Source organism: Pseudorca crassidens, chromosome 5, assembly GCF_039906515.1.
Source record: "Pseudorca crassidens isolate mPseCra1 chromosome 5, mPseCra1.hap1, whole genome shotgun sequence".
NCBI lineage: Eukaryota > Metazoa > Chordata > Mammalia > Artiodactyla > Delphinidae > Pseudorca > Pseudorca crassidens.
In genome coordinates this window covers 67,846,764-67,867,919 of record NC_090300.1, presented here as the reverse complement: position 1 = coordinate 67,867,919, position 21,156 = coordinate 67,846,764, and the positions used below count along the sequence as shown (strand labels likewise).

Below are 21,156 nucleotides of genomic sequence, written 5' to 3'. Positions count from 1 at the left end.
GGTTCCTGAGCAGTTCCGTGTCTGTGCTTCCTTTGGGAGAACTGCCCCCATTCTGGGGGGGCTCTGTTATCTCTGTACTTCTACTGACTTCATGGAGGCAGTTGTTTTATCTTATATACTAGACGATGATTGTAAAGGCCCTAAGGACTTGAGCATGTTCTAACCCAAAGAGCTCCAGGAAGGGAAGAGTGATGAGAGGAGAAGGGAGGAGAACCCCCCACCTCATAGCCACGGTCCTCCGCACACAGCTTGCCCAGAGACATCTGCGTCTTCACACGGCGCACAGCACACTCCTTGTCAGACAGCCCGTCTGAATGCGAGGATATCTCAATGGGGATCTCCGGCGTCTGGGACAGCAGGTCATCTAGCTTCTCTGCCAGGCGGTCTTCGAGTTTATCCACTAACTCCTCAGGGCTGTTTGAGTGGTCACTGGTATTTCCTTCCTCTCCGTCAGACACAGAGAAATTCTCAGAGCTAAAGGTTGAATATGACTGGCAGCTGCTGATACAGCGATGGGGCCTAGAACCACAAAGAACCAGAGGAACTTAGTCCCAGGAACGGCTACTTTCCTTTTTTTTTTTTTGGCATGCCCCGGGATCTTAGTTCCCTGACCAGGGATCGAACCCACGCCCCCTGCAGTGGAAGCGTGGAATCTTAACCACTGGATCGCCAGGGAAGTCCTTACTTTCCTTTCCTTGTCAGTCAGTCGCAGCCTTGGTGGGAGGTGATCTAGTTCTTTTTTCCTGCCCCTGAGGGAGAGTCAAATCCCAAAAGGTAGAAACTGTTTAAAGCAACAGAGAGAGAAATCTGAGCTCTGTTTGTTTTATATGTTTATGTGGCTCCACACAACGCTCCAAAACTGATGGCTACCGCTGGTCTCTGAGAAAATCCGCTGGTCTAATGACACTGTGTACACTGGTGTGGTATGGAAACGTTCACATTGAGAGTATGCTTCTTATACACAGAGAATCAACCACCTAGGTTCTCAAGGGTGAAAGAGACTTTGGAGAGTCTCTGGTCTGACTCCTCTCCCACAGCAGAAAACTGGAGGCAGAGAAGGGAAGTGACGTGTTCAAGGCCACACAGCAGAGCTGGGCTCGGGCCAGGTCTACTCACGTACCACCATGTCCTTCCCTACCTGCCTGGGCATGGTGGGGCGTTTCTCATGGGGCAGAGCGGCCCAGAAGGCCGACCTCCAACAGAAATGTGCTTGGAAGGAACATTCACTCTGCAGCTGTGGGCGCTGCCCAGCCAGTTGCTGGCTCATTCCAGGTAACATCTGGGTTTAGCTCTGATGAGGCAAAGCTCCTGGGGTAGGGGGAGGGGATTTACGAAAGTTCCTCTTTTCTTTTCCATTGTTTGCAAGAAGCCTAGTAAATAAGAATACTGTTAGCTTACGCTGACTTAACAAACAAAACAAATAAGAAAAAAGAAGACTGCCCTTTCCCTCTGTCATTGTCTGATCTTTCTGTATTTCTTAGTACAAAGCGATTTTGATGGCATATGATCTGAGTTTGGGTGATGGGCAGGCCAGGTGATGGGCTGGGGGCGGGGGTGGCATCAAGGACACATGAAAAGAGGCCAGATGGAGGAAGCCCATGTGGGAAACGGAAGTTAAAGTAGGACTCACACCTTCTCAAGGCTGGTAATCCAGGGGCTTCCCTGGTGGCGCAGTGGTTAAGAATCCTCCTGCAAATGCAGGGAACACGGGTTCGAGCCTTGGTCCGGGAAGATCCCACATGTTGCGGAGCAACTAAGCCCCTGCACCACAACTACTGAGCCTGCGCGCCTAGAGCCTGTGTTCCACGACAAGCCACTGCAATGAGAAGCCTGCGCACCGCAACTAGAGAAAGCCCACGTGCAGCAATGAAGATCCAACAAAGAAAGAGAGAAAGAGAGAAAGAAAGTCTGGTAATGCAGAAGGGAGACAGAGAGAAGAATGTTATAATATTAAAAGCAAAACCGTGAGGTAAAACCAAAATTTTGCATCATAGCAAGAAAGAAAGGTGGGAAGCCATCAGATGGGCTGAGTTAATGGTGGTCATAAGAACAAAAGCTGGAAGTAACATAATTGTGATGCCTGTAGAATGAGGTCAGAGGGTGAAAAGACATTTTATTCGGGCTCAATGTCCCTGCATAGGAGAAAACACAGCGTCCAAGGAAACAACAAGACAGCAATGGCAATGTGGTAGGAATAGCTCAGGGGATGAGGACAGATTTCAATTTTGTGTACAGCATAGGGACCCGGAGTACAATTTACCAAAGTACTAGAAGTCCCTTGGTTTTAGGAAATTCCTGGTTCTGGGTAGGTACACAAACCTTCCTGGGGGATTCTTAAAGGCTTCCTCTTCAAAAACAGATGCCTAGTAGCAGAAAAGGCCTCCTGGGAGGAAAACTACCTTCCATACTTCTACAAAAGGGCAGTTCTTAATTCTAGAAATGAGGGGTGTGGTCCTTCTTTAGTCCTATAAGCAAAGTTATTATTACTGGCTAGGCAGGAAGCTATTTCTAAGGATGGGTGGAAGGAGGACTCGACTCATTTAATTATACTTAATTTGAGGTATAAAACCCAAGGCATGGAGAGTGCTATGGATTTAATTGCATCCTCCCAAAATTCATATGTTGAAGCCTTACCTACAATGTGACTGAATCTGGAGAGAGGGTCTTTAAGAGGTAATTAAGGTTAAATGAGGTCATATGGGTGGGGCCCTAATCTGACAGGTCTGTGGCCTTATAAGATGAAGATCTCTCTCTCTCTCTCCCCCACCATATGAGGACACAGCAAGAAGGCTGCTGTCTGCAAGCCAGGAAGAGCGTTCTCACCAGGAACCTTGAACTTCGACTTCCCAGCCTCCAGAAGTGGGAGAAATAAATTTCCATTGTTTAAGTCACCCAGTCTGTGGTATGTTGTTATGGCAGCCTGAGCAGACTAATATAGGGAGGTACACTAGAAATCAGTAAAATTACCCATAAAACAGCACAGCCATCTCTCATAAACTGCCCACTATGTTGTCAATTATAACCTTGAATCCATATTTATTTTCCCCATCTTGCAGTTCCTATCTAGTGAATTTGGATAAACTAGAATCTGCTGTGCATAGCCAGCTGCCAAAATGGGCAATGGTAGGTTCCAACTTCCCTACAAGCTGGCTAGAAAGCAGCCTATGATCGAACCGGAGGGCAAACTCAGGATTTTCCCTGATTACACTGAAGGCAATCACATGTGTTTATTGGTTTTACCTCTGTCTTCGTGGAAATTCAACTTCACTATCTACTTCTCCTTCTTCCTCTTCAGAGGAGTCATCTCCACTCTGAGGAGAACAAGGAGGGAAGAGTCTTATTTCTCTTTCTCTCTCTCTCTTACACACACACACACACACACACACACACGCACACAGTCCCTGTAAAAGATTTAATTTTCATCAAAGACATTGAGTGGTAGCTTGCTGTCATTTTTAAACATATATCTCTTCATTCATTTAGCAACTTTCCCTGGGTGTCCATGATGAAAGGCCCTGAACTTGAAGAGGGGAAACTGGAGAAGAGGTCTTGGATTTTGGGGTGGTGTCTTGTAACCATTGTCACTTGTGGTTCTAGGCTCTGATATAGAGACTCCAATAAGAGGTGATCTTTTAGTTCTTCAAAGCCCAACAACTACTTTTTCCCCTTTTATGTACCAATCACCTTTTCACTAATATTATAGTTATTATGCTTACATCATCTCTACAACTAAGACATACATTATTTAGGGTCAGACCCCATCTTGTTGTACTGTATTCCTCCTCCACCATTAATACAACACTGCATACAAGGCAGGTGCTTAGCACATGACTGAGTCAGCATGTGGGCACAGATAAGAGAACTCTGGTTGGGACATCTGAGGCCTCATAATTGCTGGGGCTCTGTGGTTGATCTGGAAGGGTGGGTAAGTGTCCCATCTGAGAACATGATCTTCCCTGTGAGGGAAGATTCCATTTCCCTTCCAGGGCATAGGAACAGCCCCACTTCAGATCAACTGTCATTAATGCATAGGATTACTACAATCCCTTGTGAGGTGGGTAAGTAGGTCCAAATAACTGTACCAAAAATTGAGGATAATTTACCTTTAAAGTCATTTCTGACAATCCATCACTTTTACCCATTTGTATTCTGATGTGCTTTTTTGCGTAGGAAAGACAGGGATGGAGTTATCCTGACTGTGGAGATGAGCACTTCCCCCTAGAAGACCCGTGGGAGTGTATCTCAGCAGAGAGAAGTTAAGCTGCTCTGTGGGAGTGTGGTTTTAGTGAGGCCAAAAGTAGAAGGGGTGTGTTCCGTGGCCTGCAGACCCACGGATGCCTCAAAATGGCATCAGGATGGTTCAAAGATACATGTTACTTGGGAGGGGACGGGGGAATGGGGTGATTGCTAAAGGGTGCAGGGTTTCTTTTTGGGGTGATGGAAATATTCTAAAATTAGTTGTGGTGATGGCTGCACAACTCGAGAGAAAGAACTGAGTTATACACTTTAAATGGGAGAACTGTGTGGTATGTGAATTGTATCTCAATAAAGTTGTTACGAAAAAATTATGTTATTGGCTTTAGGGGTCAGAGGAGCAGAGACTGACTTAGCCCAAATCCACTGCACTACCTGAAACACAATTTATTTCTGGGAAAGCTCAGTCAATAGCAGCACTGTATGCGGAGGAAGAAATACAGTTCTGAGACAGTGGCCTTCAGCTTCAACTGCTTTTCTAGTAAATGTCTAGTTGACCAAAACATCCTCATTTACATTTTAGACATTTTCATTCCTTCAACTGAACTTCTGATGAACGATGATGATATGAAACAGTAGTTAGAATTGAGTGGGTGTTTTCTCTGTGCTAAATACTTTTCATACATAGTGTTATTTTTAACACATTAGCAAGATGAGCTCACATTTTTGGAAGGTTGCTATGTGCCAGGTCCTGTTCTAAATGTTTTATATGTATTAACTCATTTAATCTTCACATCGACCAATGAGACAGGGTCCACTATTAGCTCCACTTCATAGATTAGAAACCGATGTTCATAAAGGTAATAAGTAGAAGAGGCTGGCTTTGAACTCAGGTCTGACTCCCAAGTTAGGGCTCTTACCCACAAGGGAGGAGAGGTAGCCCGCCTCCCAGCTAATAAACCACAGGCAGCCAGTGGGCGAGGAACAGGTTTCAGTGACTGAGAACCAGCTGGATCATGACGGTTATTAATTAAGGCGATACTGTGAAGAAAGCTAGTTCCATGGGGGATTAATAGATGTTATTTTAAAAAGGCAATACGGTCACATAGGTGAGGGAAGTGCTGGATTAAACAAGGTTATTGCATGATTTCTCAAAGCCTAGGATTTGTTAATGTGAGCTTAGGAAGTCCAAGAGGGGACAGAGAATACTGTTTCCCAAACATGTTTTATAACAGGAGACTTCCTTCTTGCTACATCCCTTAGGACTAGGCTAGAGTAGCGGATTCCAAACTATTTTGATGACATGTTGCTAACACATGGCTATTTTTCATTGATAAATTATCTACATTTGAATCAGTCCCCTGATTCAGGAGTTTCCAAAGTGTACTCCTTAGTCCATCACTTAAGCAGTGTGGAAAGTATTAAAAGTAAATAAACTGCTATTTATGCTTTTGTTATCTCATCCTTTTACAAAATGCATATTTTTTATGTACGTTTTATACTGCATAGAATATGACAGGCTCTGACATTCCTTGAAGGCAGTGACACACACCGCGGCTATCATCACACCTTACCTTCTGAAGGGGCCTTGTTTTTCGAGGTAGCGCTGGGGGGGTGATGTGATGAGAGGTGTTGAGGGATGATGCAGACCCACAGCCGCTGAATTCCTTTTCTTCCATTTTCTCAGAACCTTGGGCATTTTCCGAGAGGGGATTGTGTGCTGGTGGCTTGAAAAGGTTGGGGTTCCTCCCCACGGGCTTGGCAGAGGGGACGTCTATGGACCCATGCTGTTCTGGCCTGCGCTGGAGGCAGGGGTCATAGGGGTCAGCCTGACAACAGCCCCAGGGGCCAGCCTGGCCCTTGTCGGGCTCAGAACTTTTCCAGCAATCTGCTGCCACGGCCGTGGAGATGAGGTCAGGGCTGGAGCCAGGCATCTGTCTTTGAGCATGGCTGCTGAGTGGGCTCCGTAGGGCCGCCGCGGGGCCAAAATACCTCAGGTTGTTGGCGCAGGTTGCAACGTCCTGTCCGTGCATATCAAGTCTGGGACGGTGACTCTGAGACGTGGCAGGAGGGGGATGCTGGTGTTGCTGCTGCAGAGGACTACGGTGATGGGGAGAAGGGTATTCGGACTGAGCCTGGTGCAGGTAAGTGGGATGGGGTGAATTTTCCCGGGCTGGCTGGGTTTTTAAGATCGCTGCAAAGTCACTATGGCTGCCTCGGCTACTCCCGCGGCGGTGGCGTGGTTTGCTCCGATATCGGCTCTTGCTGCTGGAGGTGGACATTTTGGGACTTCCGGACAAAGGGGATGCAGTGGGAGCCACTTCCACACTGGGGATACCTTCAGATCTCAACAGATCTGGCCTGGGAGAAAAGAACAGGTTTGGTTTTAAACACATGAAGACACATTCAAGTTTGGGGAAATGTATCCCAGGCCTTAAAGTACACATAATCTTTGAATCAGCAGTTACATACACAGGGATTTATCCAGTGGAGATAACGGATGTGCACAAAGATGTATGTTGGAAGATGTTATGTTAAAGCATTGTTTAAAATAGCAGAAAGCTAGAAACAACCTAATGTCCACTTACAGAGGATTCCCTTTATTCCTTCTGGATTTTATTCTGTGCTTCACTAGCTGAGTACTCAAACCCCTTTAAATTCTAATTTTACCCTACAGGCTTCTTGACCTCTTCCTCATAGTATCAGCTCTCAGCTTGGTGCCAATATGCCAAGGCACAGGCATGGGTGTTTGCTCACGATCAGAAATCTGTCTGGTGATGGATCCCATGAGGGATCACAAAGGACAGAGGTCTGGGACCAGAGAAGGAAACCTCAGTTAATTAGACAAGAGGCTAAATGCAGGGAGTTTCGTCTAGACATGGTCCCCTTGAGGGCTGCTACTAAGTCATAGCCACCTTTGCATGTGGAGGACACTAGCAAGGAGTCTTGCTCACAGTAGGTACTCAATAAATGTTTCAGGAAGGGGCCGAAGGGGGTGGCAGTAGAGGAGGGGGAATTAATAGACAGCCCAGGAGGTTGCGTAGAGCCAGTAAGAGAAGGGCTCATGTGGAACGACCTGGTATTCTACCGTGTTCCTAAAGGGAGGAGGGCCTCTCTCAGCCCACTGAGCTAGTCACGTGGCTCATGTGCAGGAGGAACCCAGAGCCTGCAGGTAAACCTTACACACACCAACACCAAGGCACACAGGCAACCAATAAATGATTTCTAAACTGAAGAACTGATTCAGGGCAGAGACTCTAGGATGCCAGGTAGTATCGCTACCTCCTTCCCCCCAAAGAGTAGCCCCACCCTTCTTTTGGACCAGACAGACACAAATCAGCTGGAGATTTCAGAGCTGGAGGGCCCAAACTCTTTTTTCTTTTTTTTTTTTTAAAAAAACCAACAGAATCCTTTACTCAAATGAATTATGAGAAACCCAATATATAAAAGAGATACAGTAAGAGAACAGATTGGTGGCTGCCAGAGGTGGGGGTGGGAATAGGGGGTGGGCGATATGGGTGAAGGGGGTCAAAGGTACAAATTTCCAATTATGATATAAATAAGTCATGGGATGTAATGTACAGCATGGTAACTATAGTTAATAATACTGTATTGGATATTTGAAATTTGCTGAGAGTACATCTTAAAAGTTCTCGTCACAAGGAAAAAAAATTTGTAGCTGTGTGTGGTGATAGATGTTAACCAAACTTATTTTGGTGATCATTTTGTAATATACACATATGTTGAATCATTATGTTGTACACCTGAAATTAATATAATGTTCTATGTCAATTATATCTTAAAAAACCCAAACCCAGATATAGTAGAACAGCTGAAGAGAGGAGGGAGAGCAGAAGCCCCTCCCATGGGGCTCCCCCTCCTTGTCCTCTCTACCCCTGCAGTGGCCGCAGAGACACCTCTATTCAGGCCCTAGGGGGTCCCAGACCTTGTAAGGAAACCACAGATGCAGTCCTGCCTTCATCCTATGTGATGAAGAACCCAAACCCCAGCCAAAGTGGCTCCTGGTCTCACAGCTCATTACTATTAGAATCCAGACAAGAAGTCTCTCCTACTTGACAGTCTGGCTTGTTGGACGTCAGAATACAGCTTGAAGGTGCGTACAAATCACTTGGGAGCTTGTTGAAATGACTGCACGGGTCTGGGATGGGGCCTAAGAGCCTGCGTTTAGCAGCCACGCTCTCAGATGATGCTGAACTAAGGACTACAGTTTGAAGAGGCTCACAGGAAATCAGTAGGCATCCGGCAATAGGAGATGGGTTTTTCTTCTCTTTCAGGAGAAGTTCAGTTAAAGGCTTGTCTTAGCACAGAAGTTCCAGGTATAACTGGTTTATGATGAGGCGGGTAGGGTACTGTGCTGCTGTCAGCATCTTCCTGTCTCAGATTCACAGCTTTGTGGTCAGCTGGCCAACTTGTGGCACAGAAGGCATCTGGATCGAGGAGGTCCTGGGGCTTTTTATTGGGGAAAGAGAGCCCTCCAAGGCCCAGTTAGGGCATCTATCAATACTTACACAGTAACTGGCTATGGCGGGATCTAAAAGAAAGCTAAGGTGAGAGTGCCATTAAGTCAGGTAAAGGCTGTGTTTATTGAACCTGGCAGTGCAAAACTCAAAGAATAACGCTGAGACAGCGCTTCACAGTTGACAAAGCAATTTACAATATATAAAACACAAGTTTCCTACCATTACAATATCCATGTTACAGACGAGGGCACTGAGGGATCAGAGGGTAACTTAGCTGGCTTGTGTCTCTCACAAAGCTAGTAAATGGCAAAACTCACAACTTGAAGCCAAGTTTTTGGACACCGAGAAATAGTTCTTCCTCCATTCCAAGCTTCTCCATATTATGAAGTATTTAGATTATCTTATTAGACTATACTCACTTGTGATGGGCTTGGTGGATCCATCACTGAACTCCGACTCTCTTTTCAGTCCCTAACTAAACACAAACTGAAACCAAGGCTAAAGGATAGTGGATGGTTTCTCCTCTCTGATCGCCTCAGTGGGCATTGGCCTTCTGACTCCATAATCACTGGACTGTCCAAGTAATCTGAAACATAAATCTTTCAAGGGGCAATCAACTGAAAGCATAACTCTCTGCAGCTCTAATACCTACTCCGGGTTACCTTTCCAGACAAGTTCAGCTCACTGACTAAGCATCTACTGGTGCTGTCAAACTCTTGCAAATGCATTTCTCACAGGCAAAATAAAAGTAAACACAAGCTCACACTGTGAAAAATTAAACAGTACTATTTTCTCCCAAAGTGCTCTTTGGTTTAACTGTCGGCAGACTGCAGGGAGGAGCCAGCAGGTGAAGTCTGTGCCTCGTTTGTACACCAAAAGAAGAGAGGTGCTGGGATTCCTGGAAGGTTTTGCCGGGTGCCAACTGAAAACAATTTCTCAGAGCTTGACCAGAAGATGGTCAGTAAAAGCAAAACTGTAATGAATCCATGTAGTTATCCCTCAGTAGTTTAGATTTATGTTAGTCATGCTGTGCTGGAATGGTCACTGTTCTGAAAGCCTGAAAATACATGCTTGGTTTGCCTTTTCTCACTGTCTTTATTCTTCCTGCATTTAGCTCAAGTCTCACTGCTGGGTCTACAACCCAGGTTAAGGGATATTTCCTTCTTTTGCTTTAATTTAGGATAGGGTCAACTCTCTATTCCTTGGGAGGAATGAGGCTCTAGCAGAGTCTGGTAATAAAAACTGACTGGAAGAGCATTCTAAAATTAAACTAATATAAGGAAAATGTGTTATAATTAGGGGAAAGGGCATCTTTTAAAACAATTAAAAAACCCATTTTTTTTTTTTTGAGCAACTATGATTTCCTAGGTGATTTCACACGTTGTCTTATTTAAACCTCATGAAAGTTCCACACAGGAGTGGGATGAGGGGAACTATATGGTTAGACACAGGTACTTATTAAAGTGCCTGCTTTTGTTTTTGGTGGTGGATTTACAGGCACTTATTACATTATTAAAAAGAACTAACTAAATGAATAAATAAAAGTGGGACATGCGTGGACCAATGTTGCATAAATCAAGAATTATGGTGAACTCAATTCTGTGCACTAGGGGTCAAAAAAAGAAAAAGAAATCTCATGTGCTATAGTTACACCGTTTTACCCATGGGGTTGAGAGTGGTCAAGTGACATGATCCAAATCACACAGCTTCTAATAGGCAGAGCCAGGATTTGAATCCAGGTCTGTTTGGCCCCCAGTTCATTTCTCTTTTCGTTATTCCATGCTAAGGTAATAAACATCAAAGCCTCAGACAGTAAAAACTAGATTCCTGGAGTCCATGACACACTCTCTCCCACCTGCCTAGGCCATATCTAGAGGCAAGTGCGCTGACGACGTGGTACCGTGTGGCCACACCCACCATCATCTGATCATGTATTTTAGGGGCATGTTTCCCCATTCATCTGAATATCAGGTCAGTACAGGTGCTCACCGCTTGGCCTGCATCCCAGGTCTGTGAGGCACACCTTTCTTCTTCATGAGTTTCTCCATGGCATTAGGGTGGATTATTGGACGGACAGGATGTCGTTTGTAGGTCCCAGGATACTTCTTCTCCACTGCTTGCTCACGCCTGAAGAATGAAAGAAAAAGCTATGTCTCATTCACCGCAGACAGAAAAGTTGGGCAGAATGTTTTCACAGGTTAACTCTACCCAGAGATTCTGGCCATACTTAACAGATACAGGCTATCTGAAGAATAGCAAGGCGGCTCTTCAGGTTAAAAAGGAAAAAAAAAAAAATTCAAACTAACCTGACTTCATTTTTTTCTTCAGGTCGCAGATGGACTTGGAGGCCAACCCTCCTGTCCCCAACATGCCTCATGAGACACACAGCAGTGGCTGAAGTCCTACTTATTTTCAGCAGCTGCTGTTTTAGTCAGGACCCCAGGGTTTCTCACCATTCTCAGGAATACCCTGAACCACTTGCAGCAGCTGCCTTACTTCCCCAGGGGGCAGTAAGCTCCCATGCATCCACACCAGGCTCTTCTGGAAATGAGGACCCCTTTCCTGAGCCATTCGGCAGGTTGAAGTGGCAAAGGCTTGTCAAGCGCATAGTCCCCTAGAACCAGCTCTGTGGCAGCTCCACTCAGCTGTAAGCCTCACCGGGACGGGGACCTGTGCCCGGCACGTGCCCTAAGGAATGCTGGGTGGATGAATAAAATAGCTGCCAGTTCTGAGTAGCAGCAACCTGGACGAGTAGTACATTTCAGCCAATGGATAGACCCAAATCAGTCAGGACACAGTGGTCTGGATACATACTTGATTAACTCCTTCTCCCGCATTTCTAGCTGCAGCATGATGGCACTCAATTCCATGTATAAATTATTAGCCCGCTCAAGTTTCCTCTCATAGTGCTCACGAATATCCAAAGCATGCCTATCAAAGAAAACACGGAAGCAGTGAAGCTGATGAATGTGAGGGAGAACTAAGGTCAGCTCTAATGAAACAAGAACAGGGTGGTTTATCTCAAAAGCACTTGCCCAAGGGCCCTCTAAATTTAATACTCCCTTGTCCGATGCAAAGCCTCAGACAAGAGTGAGTGGGAGATGGGAAATCCAAGTTTTCCACTTAGTTGATTGTTAAGGGTCATATCCAGCCATATAGGATAGCCAGGAGGGCTACAGATAAAACTGAATGCAATTTATGTATAATGTACAGCCTTTGTCTGTGCAGTATTGGCAATATCTTAATAAGAATACAGTATAATATATGTTAAGGGAAATATGCAGTTAAAGCACGGTCACTCATCACTCATTTATACTTATCCACACTACAGATCCTGTCTAATCTAGTGGTTATCTGAGAACATGTGTTCTATCCCTTGACAGATTATGAGCCTCTTGAGGCCAGGGACTACATCTTCTGACCTTTCATGTTACCTAGGACAGCGGCTGAATAAACAAATAGCATTGCTCCAGGAATCTTTGTTGCAGAGATATAATAAAGGAGGATAACAGAGGTGGGGGGGGAGACGATAAAAAAGTGATATAAGGGAGGACCAACTTTTAAAGAGAATAACAATAACCAGCAGAAGTGCAAGGTGTGTAGAAAATGAAATGATTCACAGCAAGGGTTCCTGCTACTATCTGAAGACCTGGGAATGAGAAGAGGTGAAGTAGGAGACATCAGCTGACCTGAGCTCTTCTCTGCGCCTTCGAATCAGTTCTTCATCTAATCGGTGGATACAAGTTCCTTCACTTTTGATCTTCTCAAAGTGTTTTTTTACTTCTTCTCTCCATTCAGCCTAGGCAAGGACAAATTAGATTTTGTTAATAGTCCAGGAGTTTTAATCCCTGATATAACCATAGGATCATGTACAAGATTTTCCCCCCTGTATGCTTCTACTAAAGAGCCTTATAGAATAGATGTTCAATAAATGTTATTTGATAGCAAAATATCTCATGCTAGTGTATCTGCATACCCCACCCCACTCCTCACCCCATTTTCTGTATGTAGTCCAGTACTCAAAGACAGTCAGTGCTGTCTTTTCTAATTTTCTTTCAGTACTAACCAAAAGAAACATCACAGCTGGCATGCTAGCCATCATCTCTGGAACAAAAGAGCTCAATTTTAAGTCAGGATGGTGGCTGAGAGAGCCTGGCTAGAAAGAACAGCTCTGATAACCATATGGTACAAGCATGTGTCAGTGACAATATGATTGTCTTTACATTTGGACCAGAATTCCTCCTAGGCTTTGTTTATGAAAATATCTTGAGAAAATATTTGGAATAGAAGATCCAAGGGGCAAGAACAGCAGGAGATGGGGATAAAAATATGGGGAATTATACGGGAATTTGGAGGTGGGGGAAAGAAAAGAAAAGAGAGAAGGGGAAGGAGGAGAAAGAGCACGGCCAAACATTTTAGTAGTTTGACAAAAATTTTAGGAGAGGGATGGATATCTAATGTGTGATTTAAGTTGTTCAAAATGTAAGCCTCTTCCAATTTCCTAAACCTTTAGTAAAGCCTCTGACATTCACCTTGACTTTGGATGAGTGTTTTTATTTGTTTTGTTTTTTTAAATCAAGGAAATGTGCTGAACTTCATGCTTAGGTCAAAGACAGGAAAAAGATAAAGGAACAACCAAAAGATGGCAGGAATGGGGGCCCAAGCAAACAGAGTCAAAGTGTCCATGAAATTATAAATCTCCCAGGAATTCACAGAAGTATTAAAAAGGACATTGGACTTTCCATAGGGCATTGAATTTCAGACCAATTTATCTAAATTTTAGGAGGTAGGAACATCTCTGCAGGAATATACTCTACAGACCATTTCTAGAAAAGCAGCTAAAGGAGACGCTTCCTCAAATTATGTACACACTACTATCCCAAGAAGCTAATGAGATGATCTAAAATAATTTCTAGTGAAGGCTAGATATGTAACCAAATGTTTCTAATTGTATCATCTTCTTCTAGAGCTATTCTATTACTTTCAGATTCATGTTAAAAATGATCTCTCTAGATCATGGAAGAAGTTATGCTTAAGTAGTTGTGAAGTTACAGAAGTTTCTCCCCAAATTTGCTGTTTCTCGTTTTTTAAAAAAGTCTTGATTGAATTTGCTACAATATTGCTTCTGTTTTACTTTGGTTTTTTGGCTGCGAGGCATGTGGGATCTTACTCCCCAACCAGGGATCGAACCCACACCCCCTGCACTGGAAGGCAAAGTCTCAACCACTGGACCGCCGGGGAAGTCCTTCATTTGTTTCTATAGAGGAAATAATATTGCAATTATTTAGAAAGTGGTCATCCTACTTATCTGTTTATAATACGTTAGATCTTCACATATATATATGTTGACTGACCATTGGGGAGAGATTTCTGTTAGTTGACTTTCGGGCATCAAACCTGACAGCCAACGTCATCAAAGAGTGGAGCTCTAGAATGCACTGTCCATTGTTTGGTAACAGTCTTTGACTGTATCTAAGCAGTAAATGCAGGTTTGACTGAGCCCCAGGAAATGCTGTTCTCTCAGCCATCAGATCAAAGTCATGAAGTAGGAAGAGCATTTGAGCTTTAAGAGGCCAAAGATGAAAATCAAGAGTTGTTGGACCTAAGAAGGATAAGGGAGAGGGCCAAATGTGGGCCTTAAAGCATCCTCTTTTGTGAAAAACATGTCAGTAGATCTACTCCAGCACTTAAAGAAGGGACCAGGAAAAGGAATACCTCCCTCTGGCAGTGAGGAATCAGATATCACAGATCAGATTTTTTAAATTCTAGAGGAAATAAACCTCCTGACATCTAGCTTACGGGAATGTGAAACTTAAAGAAAACCTTCTCAAGATTGAAACTTATTAAGAAAGTAGATTTCCCAAAAGAAGTTCCCTCTGTGGGAAAACACCAGGTACTGATTAATAATGTGTTTTCCCCAAAGGTACTGTGTTACAGGTAGATGTTAATTTTGGAGTTCCATCACTATACTTAGAATCTTTATGTAATAGGAGTTCCAATTTGCACTTAATCTGCAATTTAGACATTTCTGGGCATAACTAAGAAATGGAGGTGGGCAGGCTGAAGCCAATTTGCACAGAGATTAAGGAGTCTATGAAAGAAAATATGAGGGAAGAAGGAATCCTGTGTGATTTTGACCTATAACAAAGCCATCAACATAGGAGTGGAGAGGCATTTCCCATTTGTTCCACTAATATCTGTAAAATTTTGGGCCATAATCAGCACTATTCTGCGACCTTTAACAAAATGTAACTCAACAGGGAAAGGAACAATTCATTGCATAAACAGAACAATGTGCAACTTTGGAATATGGAGAAGTCCAGAGCTTCTCCATAAAATAGCAGCTCCTGGTGGGTGATGGCAGTGCCTTAAGGATACGGCAGCATCCACTGGATGCCAGCTGGGGACTACAGCCTTTCAGCAGAAAACAGTACTAACCAATAAAGTAATACCCAGCAGATGCTTGGTGGAAGAGTGCTGTTCCAGCCAGAGTCACTGGAAAGTAGGGCAGACGTTAATATGAGGCTGTTTGAGATTCCCCCCGACTCGTTACTGGGGATTCCCCCAAACTGCATGTAAGGTGGAGGGAGGGAGTACGGAGTGCTTCACAAGGTACTTAAGTCCTGTGTAAGCAGGTAAGGGAAAAATACAGTGACAGTTGGGTTACTGTCATGAATGGAATCCTCTTTATAACCCACATAAGGCCTGGGAAAGGCTGTAACATCTAGAAGGTTTTTGTCTTCTCCAGTCTTTCAGTTATTCAATCAGTAGACTTCAGTAGACTGAAGCTCTTGTACCCAAACCTTGCTCCTCTTCTCTCTCACAATATGTGTCAAAATGAAGCTGAATTAATATATCAATGGATAAATAAAATAGGGTATATCCATACAGTAGAATATTATTTAGTCATAAAAAGGAATGAAGTTGTGACATATGCTACAAAATAGATAAACCTTGAAAACATGCTAAATGAAACCAACCTGACACAAAAAGACAACTACTGTATGATTCTACTTCCATGAAATATCTAGAATAGGCAAATTCATAGAGATAGAAAGTAGAACAGAGATTACCAGGGGCTGTGGGGAAAGACAGAATGGGAAGTTATTGCTTAATGAGGTAGTGAGAAATTTTGAAAATAGATAATGGTGACAGTTTTATAACATTGTGAATGTAATTTATGCCACTGAACTGTATATTTAAAAATGGTTAAAATGGCAAATTATATATATATTTAACCACAATTTTTATAAAGTAAAAAAAGAAGTTGAGCCAGCTCCAGCCTAGCTTGAGGAATAGAGAAGCAGGATGTTGAGGGGCTAAGTAGTGGGAAAACATAGATTCTGAGTCAGAAAGGTCTTAGAGGTTGTCAAGTCCAAATCTTGATTGGCATGAGTCCTCTTTACTGTCTCCCCACGTAAGTGCCCAGCTTGTGCCTAAGCGCCTACTTGCTCATGATGAAATTACTCTTCTTTAAAATTTATTTATTTTATTTATTTTTTGCTGTGTTGGGTCTTCGTTTCTGTGCGAGGGCTTTCTCTAGCTGCGGCGAGTGAGGGCCACTCTTCATCGCGGTGCGCGGGCCTCTCACTATCGTGGCCTCTCTTGTTGCGGAGCACAGGCTCCAGACACGCAGGCTCAGTAGTTGTGGCTCACGAGCCTAGTTGCTCCGCGGCATGTGGAATCTTCCCAGACCAGGGCTCGAACCCGTGTTCCCTGCATTGGCAGGCAGATTCTCAACCACTGCGCCACCAGGGAAGCCCCCAATGAAATTACTCTTAAGGCAGAAGAGTCTGTCCCTATAATGAGCTATCTGTCTGCAACTCCCAGCCCCTGAATTTCTGGGTGGTCATGGTGGCACTCAAAAGGAAACTAGAATGGTGCAAAGACAGAGGGATGTGAAAGAGCTCGGAAGCAGGGCACGTGACATACCTAGCAGCTGGGATCTGGGACCAGGCTAAAATGTTTTCTAAAAACTCATACCAAATGTAATTGAATACCAGGAGCAATAATTGCCTACTTGGAGAAATGGGTTATTGTCTAGGAATGAAGCAATAGCTTTGGCAGAATCTAATATTGTACTGAAATTGGTTGCTTTGTTCATCTGTTCTATATATGCTGTTTCCTTATACATGTGCTGTTGATGAGAAACAGATGAAGCATTTTCTCTCAGGAAGGCGTCAGCTGGGCTCTTGTCAGCACTCTTGACTGACAGTTCTGGGGGAAGGTGGCGACCAGCAGCTAATAACCATTGATGGATGACTGATGAGGAAAGGGTTTGGTCAGCAGGCAGGAGGCAAGGCCGCAGGTATAAAAGTGCTATTGAAAAGCAAAACTATGTGCTAAAAAACTAGTTCTTGCCCATTGAGGGAGGATAAAGTCAAAAGACAATTAATTCCTATTTAATTGTGGAATTAAATAGGAATTTAATTTAAATAGGAATTTAATTGTGGATGGAGCTCCCTAGCTGCCATCTTATCCATCTCAGGAGTTCATCAGAAAAAGTACCCAGAATCTCTACCGTGGCATATACTCAGCAATAAAAGGAATGAACTATTGATATGTACCACAACATGGACAAATCTCAAATGCATTATGCTAAGTGAACGAAGACAGGCACAAAAGCCTACATATCATATTATTCCATTTATATGACGTTCTGGAAAATACAAAACCATAGGAATAGAAGACAAATATCTTTTTAGCAAGGACTGGGGCTGGGAGGAAGGGACTGGATACAAAAGGACGTGGAGAAAATTGGAATGATGAAAATATTCTGTATCTTGTTTGTGGTGTATATATTTGCCAAAACACATCAAATTGTACAAGTAAAAAGGATGTATTTTATGTTTGTAGATTATACAGAATAACGTGACTTAAAAAAACTCAATCTTAAATTCCCAATTAGAGTTTGAGATGTCCTAGGTAATTTTATTTCTAGCTTCCTATGTAACTTTTTCCTTTCTATAGTAGCAGCAAATACCAAGGACTTTAGTTATTAGATTTTTATAAACATGTCTGAGATATATGGCAGACATTGTTACATCTATTTTATATGTGGGAAAATAGAGGCCCAGTGGCATCCAATTACTCATCCACATTAATGGTGTAATGGTGACCAGAATCCAGGTCCCCAGACTCAAAGACCAGTGCTTCTCACATATATTAAATACCCATTCCTCAAATAGCAACCCATCTTCTTTATAATTAGCAACCAGTAAATAACTATTTTCCCATTTCTAATAATAAAAACAAGGATAAATGGGTCTTAAAAAAAGAAAGAAAAAGTATCCAGAATGTAATACCTCCAAGGAGGCTTAATTTTTATAGCTTTGTGGGAGGTGAATAATAATATCTTAACAATCAAACAGTTCTTTACAGTTTATAATGCACTTGCATGTTTATTATCTTATTTGATCCTCACCAAAACTCCACAAGGAAGGGAAGATATGGTTATCCTCATTGTTTAGATGAGTAAGCTGAGGTTTAGGGAAATTTAGTGACTTATCCAAAGTCACAGGACAGGGGTTTAGGCTCAAAATCTGTTACTTTTCCCAGTACCTCCCTCGTTAGTCCATAAATATTGGGTTGGCCAAAAATTTCGTTTGGGTTTTTCCGTAAGATGGGTTTTCATTCGGGAAAAACCCAAACGAACTTTTTGGCCAACCCAATACTTTATTATCATTAGCCAGAGATAGTCTGAATTTCAGACCCAGAAACAAATCAGCTTGTAAATACCCGAAAGATTTTAGGAACTAGCAAGGGTATTTTGAACTATTTAAGGAGAGGTAAAATTTTATGCTGGGAGAAAAATGTGGTAGAATGTATGAATATTAAAAGATGTCCAATGCACTGTTTTTCCTTTCTATTCCTTTTCCTCCCCTTCCTCTCCTTTTCATACTCTTGCTCTCAGAGAACCTTCTCTGAGTTTAATCTTAATGCTGCATAGATTAATAAAAGTGAATTTACACAAGTAAGGATACTAACTGCGGGGACTTAGTTGTACTACACAGTGTTTTATATATATGGTGGGTATTCAGAAAGTGTGGCGCTGGCTTCAGAAGTGATATTCTGGGAGCACACAAGTAGCATCTGTTTAGAATTTGATGTCTTCCAAGTATGTACAGTTATACTCTCAATGGCTTGTGGCTTAGTATTCTCACCAAAAATTGCTTTTCAGAATTGTGGTACGTATAGTTTTCTAGTAAAGGAAGCAACGCTGTGATTGTAACCATATCTTAAAGTCTGAAAAATTTCCTGGAGAGTACTCACTATTATTCTCTTTCATTTCACAAGAGGACTTAAGTCTTCTTCTTAACAAAAGAAAATATATGAAAGATTTCTAATCCAGTAGCCAATACCTACATGTATTTTTATAGATAGGCAATAGTTTTAATAGTTCTAAGGGAATTTACCTGAATGCATATCAAAGAACATAGGAAATGTCATGAAGTTATCCTCTTATTTTCTCTAAAATCAAACACTTTACTTACATAAGAATCCCCCAGAAACACCAAAAAACTATAGGGGCAAGCCAGACTATTCAAAGACAGTGTGGGGAGAGCTAAGTTTGTGGGTCATAGCATGTTAGAACTTCAGGCAATAGAGGAAAGGTCTCTGATTTATTATTCCTTAGAAACTGCAAAGACCTTGTTCCTTAATTAAGATATTCCCCAATATCTGATGGGCGGAATATCTCTCTGTTTATCAGACACCAGAGAAGCAAGTACTCCAAGCCTCTGGTTGGGCCAGGTAATAAAGCATATTGGAGGACTTGTTCAACTCCCAGGGATGATGCCCCTCCCAGTCCAGTTTGCTTTCAATGCATACTTTCCTGGTAGGTAAACTCATCACCCATTGGAGTTGGGGGCTATTAGGAGTAGACTGAGACACTAATTGGTAATAATATTTCTTCTCTGAGAAGAAATTCTCTGAAAATGAATCTTTGAAATCATACTGGAAGTCAATGCAGAGGTGGAATTCATCTTGCAAAAATTCATTTTGGAAAGTGAGAAGAAATTTCTTCTGTATGAGAAGAAATTAGGTAATACTATATTTAAAATTCTATAAGCATAAAGCTATAATTTAAGATCATCACAATTATTTCAAAAGCCATAGTTTCATCCCATTTTACTCCTTTTGCTATTGCCTGGGTCTGGTAGGGGTAAGTAAGGACCTCATGTATACTGATCCCTCACGACTCCCTACCCATCTTGACGGTGGTTAGACCACTGATCCTTATGCCATTTACAGCATTTTTATTTAATGGTCACAAATTTATCAGTAATGCACCCATGCCTTACAACATGTGACGGCAGATTCTCTTGTCAAGAGGTGAGATCTATTTCTCAATCTGGGTTAGCCCGTGACTTGCATTGGCCAATGAGACATTAGCAGCCACAATGCACACACAGGCTGGAAAGTCACGTGTGCGCTGGGGCTTGCTCTCTTGCTGCATTTGGTACCCTGAGCAGACCATGTGAACCAGCCCAAGTTAGCCTGCTGAAGGATAAGAAGCCACGTGGAGGAGAACAGAGGTGTTCTAGCTAATAGCCAGCTAATCGCTGGACTTGTGAATGAGACCATCTGGAATCAGCCAGCCTCCCAGTCAACCTGGCAACTGACTGCAGACACGTGAGTGATCCCAAGTCAAAGCCAAATGAAGAACTGCCCAGCATAGATTACAAACCCACAGAATCATGAGCTAAACAACAGCTTATTGTTTTAAGCCATAAGTTTTGGGACTTATGCCAAAAGTAATGGAGCCATAAGTAATGGAGTAAAGGCTAACAGATACATTAAATTATATTTTATTTGGTGCTACTAGGTGACACACTTAAAGTTAGTGAAAAGCCTAATTTAATCAACGGGCTCTCTCTGGGATTTAATTTTCCTCCTCTGTACTTTAGCTTTTCTAACTTTAAGGAAAGCAATATTTTCATGAAGGTCAGCAGTAATTCTAATTCAAATGTATATACATACAGTTTTCATATCCTCTTTTCCTCTTTTCTCTCCAACAACTTCACCAGAACCCACTAGGAAGATGATATTTTAATACATGCTATCTTCAAATAAGAGAATAATATATGTTAAGGGCTTAAAAAACTCCAAAAATGTCATACGTGTGAGATATCATTATTGTTTCACAATGAATAGAGTCATATAATTGCTATCAGAATCAGAATACCCTTACTCCTTCTCACTGAGAGTTTCCTGTCTGTTTAGCAGCACCTGGAACAGTTTCCAGACTTACCTGAGACTTGAAGTAAGTTTCTTGTGGGGTGGCAAGTACATCCGCAGATGCGATGTCTAAATGCATGAGTGTCTGCCGAAAAGAAGGTCGATTGCGAGGTTTACTCTGCCTAAAAGTTAAAAAAAAAAAAAAAAATAGCTTGTGCATTTGAGAAGTTGTGTCCAGGAGGATAAAGATTTTACTCTACTTTATAAAAAATATTTTTGACTCCATGTGTGGCTATGTCTC

The 21,156-nt window shown here is 42.6% G+C and overlaps 1 protein-coding gene across 1 annotated transcript in view; it reads right to left on the bottom strand.

Moving 5' to 3' along the window:
- MAP3K13 (mitogen-activated protein kinase kinase kinase 13) overlaps positions 1 to 21,156 on the bottom strand; it is a 102,244-nt gene that overhangs the window by 10,748 nt on the left and 70,340 nt on the right. Inside the window, exons 7-13 of the mRNA XM_067738321.1 lie at positions 20,929 to 21,037; positions 12,365 to 12,474; positions 11,490 to 11,606; positions 10,665 to 10,802; positions 5,769 to 6,555; positions 3,241 to 3,311; positions 222 to 519 (exon numbers count right to left, since the gene is read on the bottom strand). Coding sequence (XP_067594422.1) covers positions 222 to 519; positions 3,241 to 3,311; positions 5,769 to 6,555; positions 10,665 to 10,802; positions 11,490 to 11,606; positions 12,365 to 12,474; positions 20,929 to 21,037 — 1,630 coding nt within the window. The remainder of the gene's footprint in view (positions 1 to 221; positions 520 to 3,240; positions 3,312 to 5,768; positions 6,556 to 10,664; positions 10,803 to 11,489; positions 11,607 to 12,364; positions 12,475 to 20,928; positions 21,038 to 21,156) is intronic.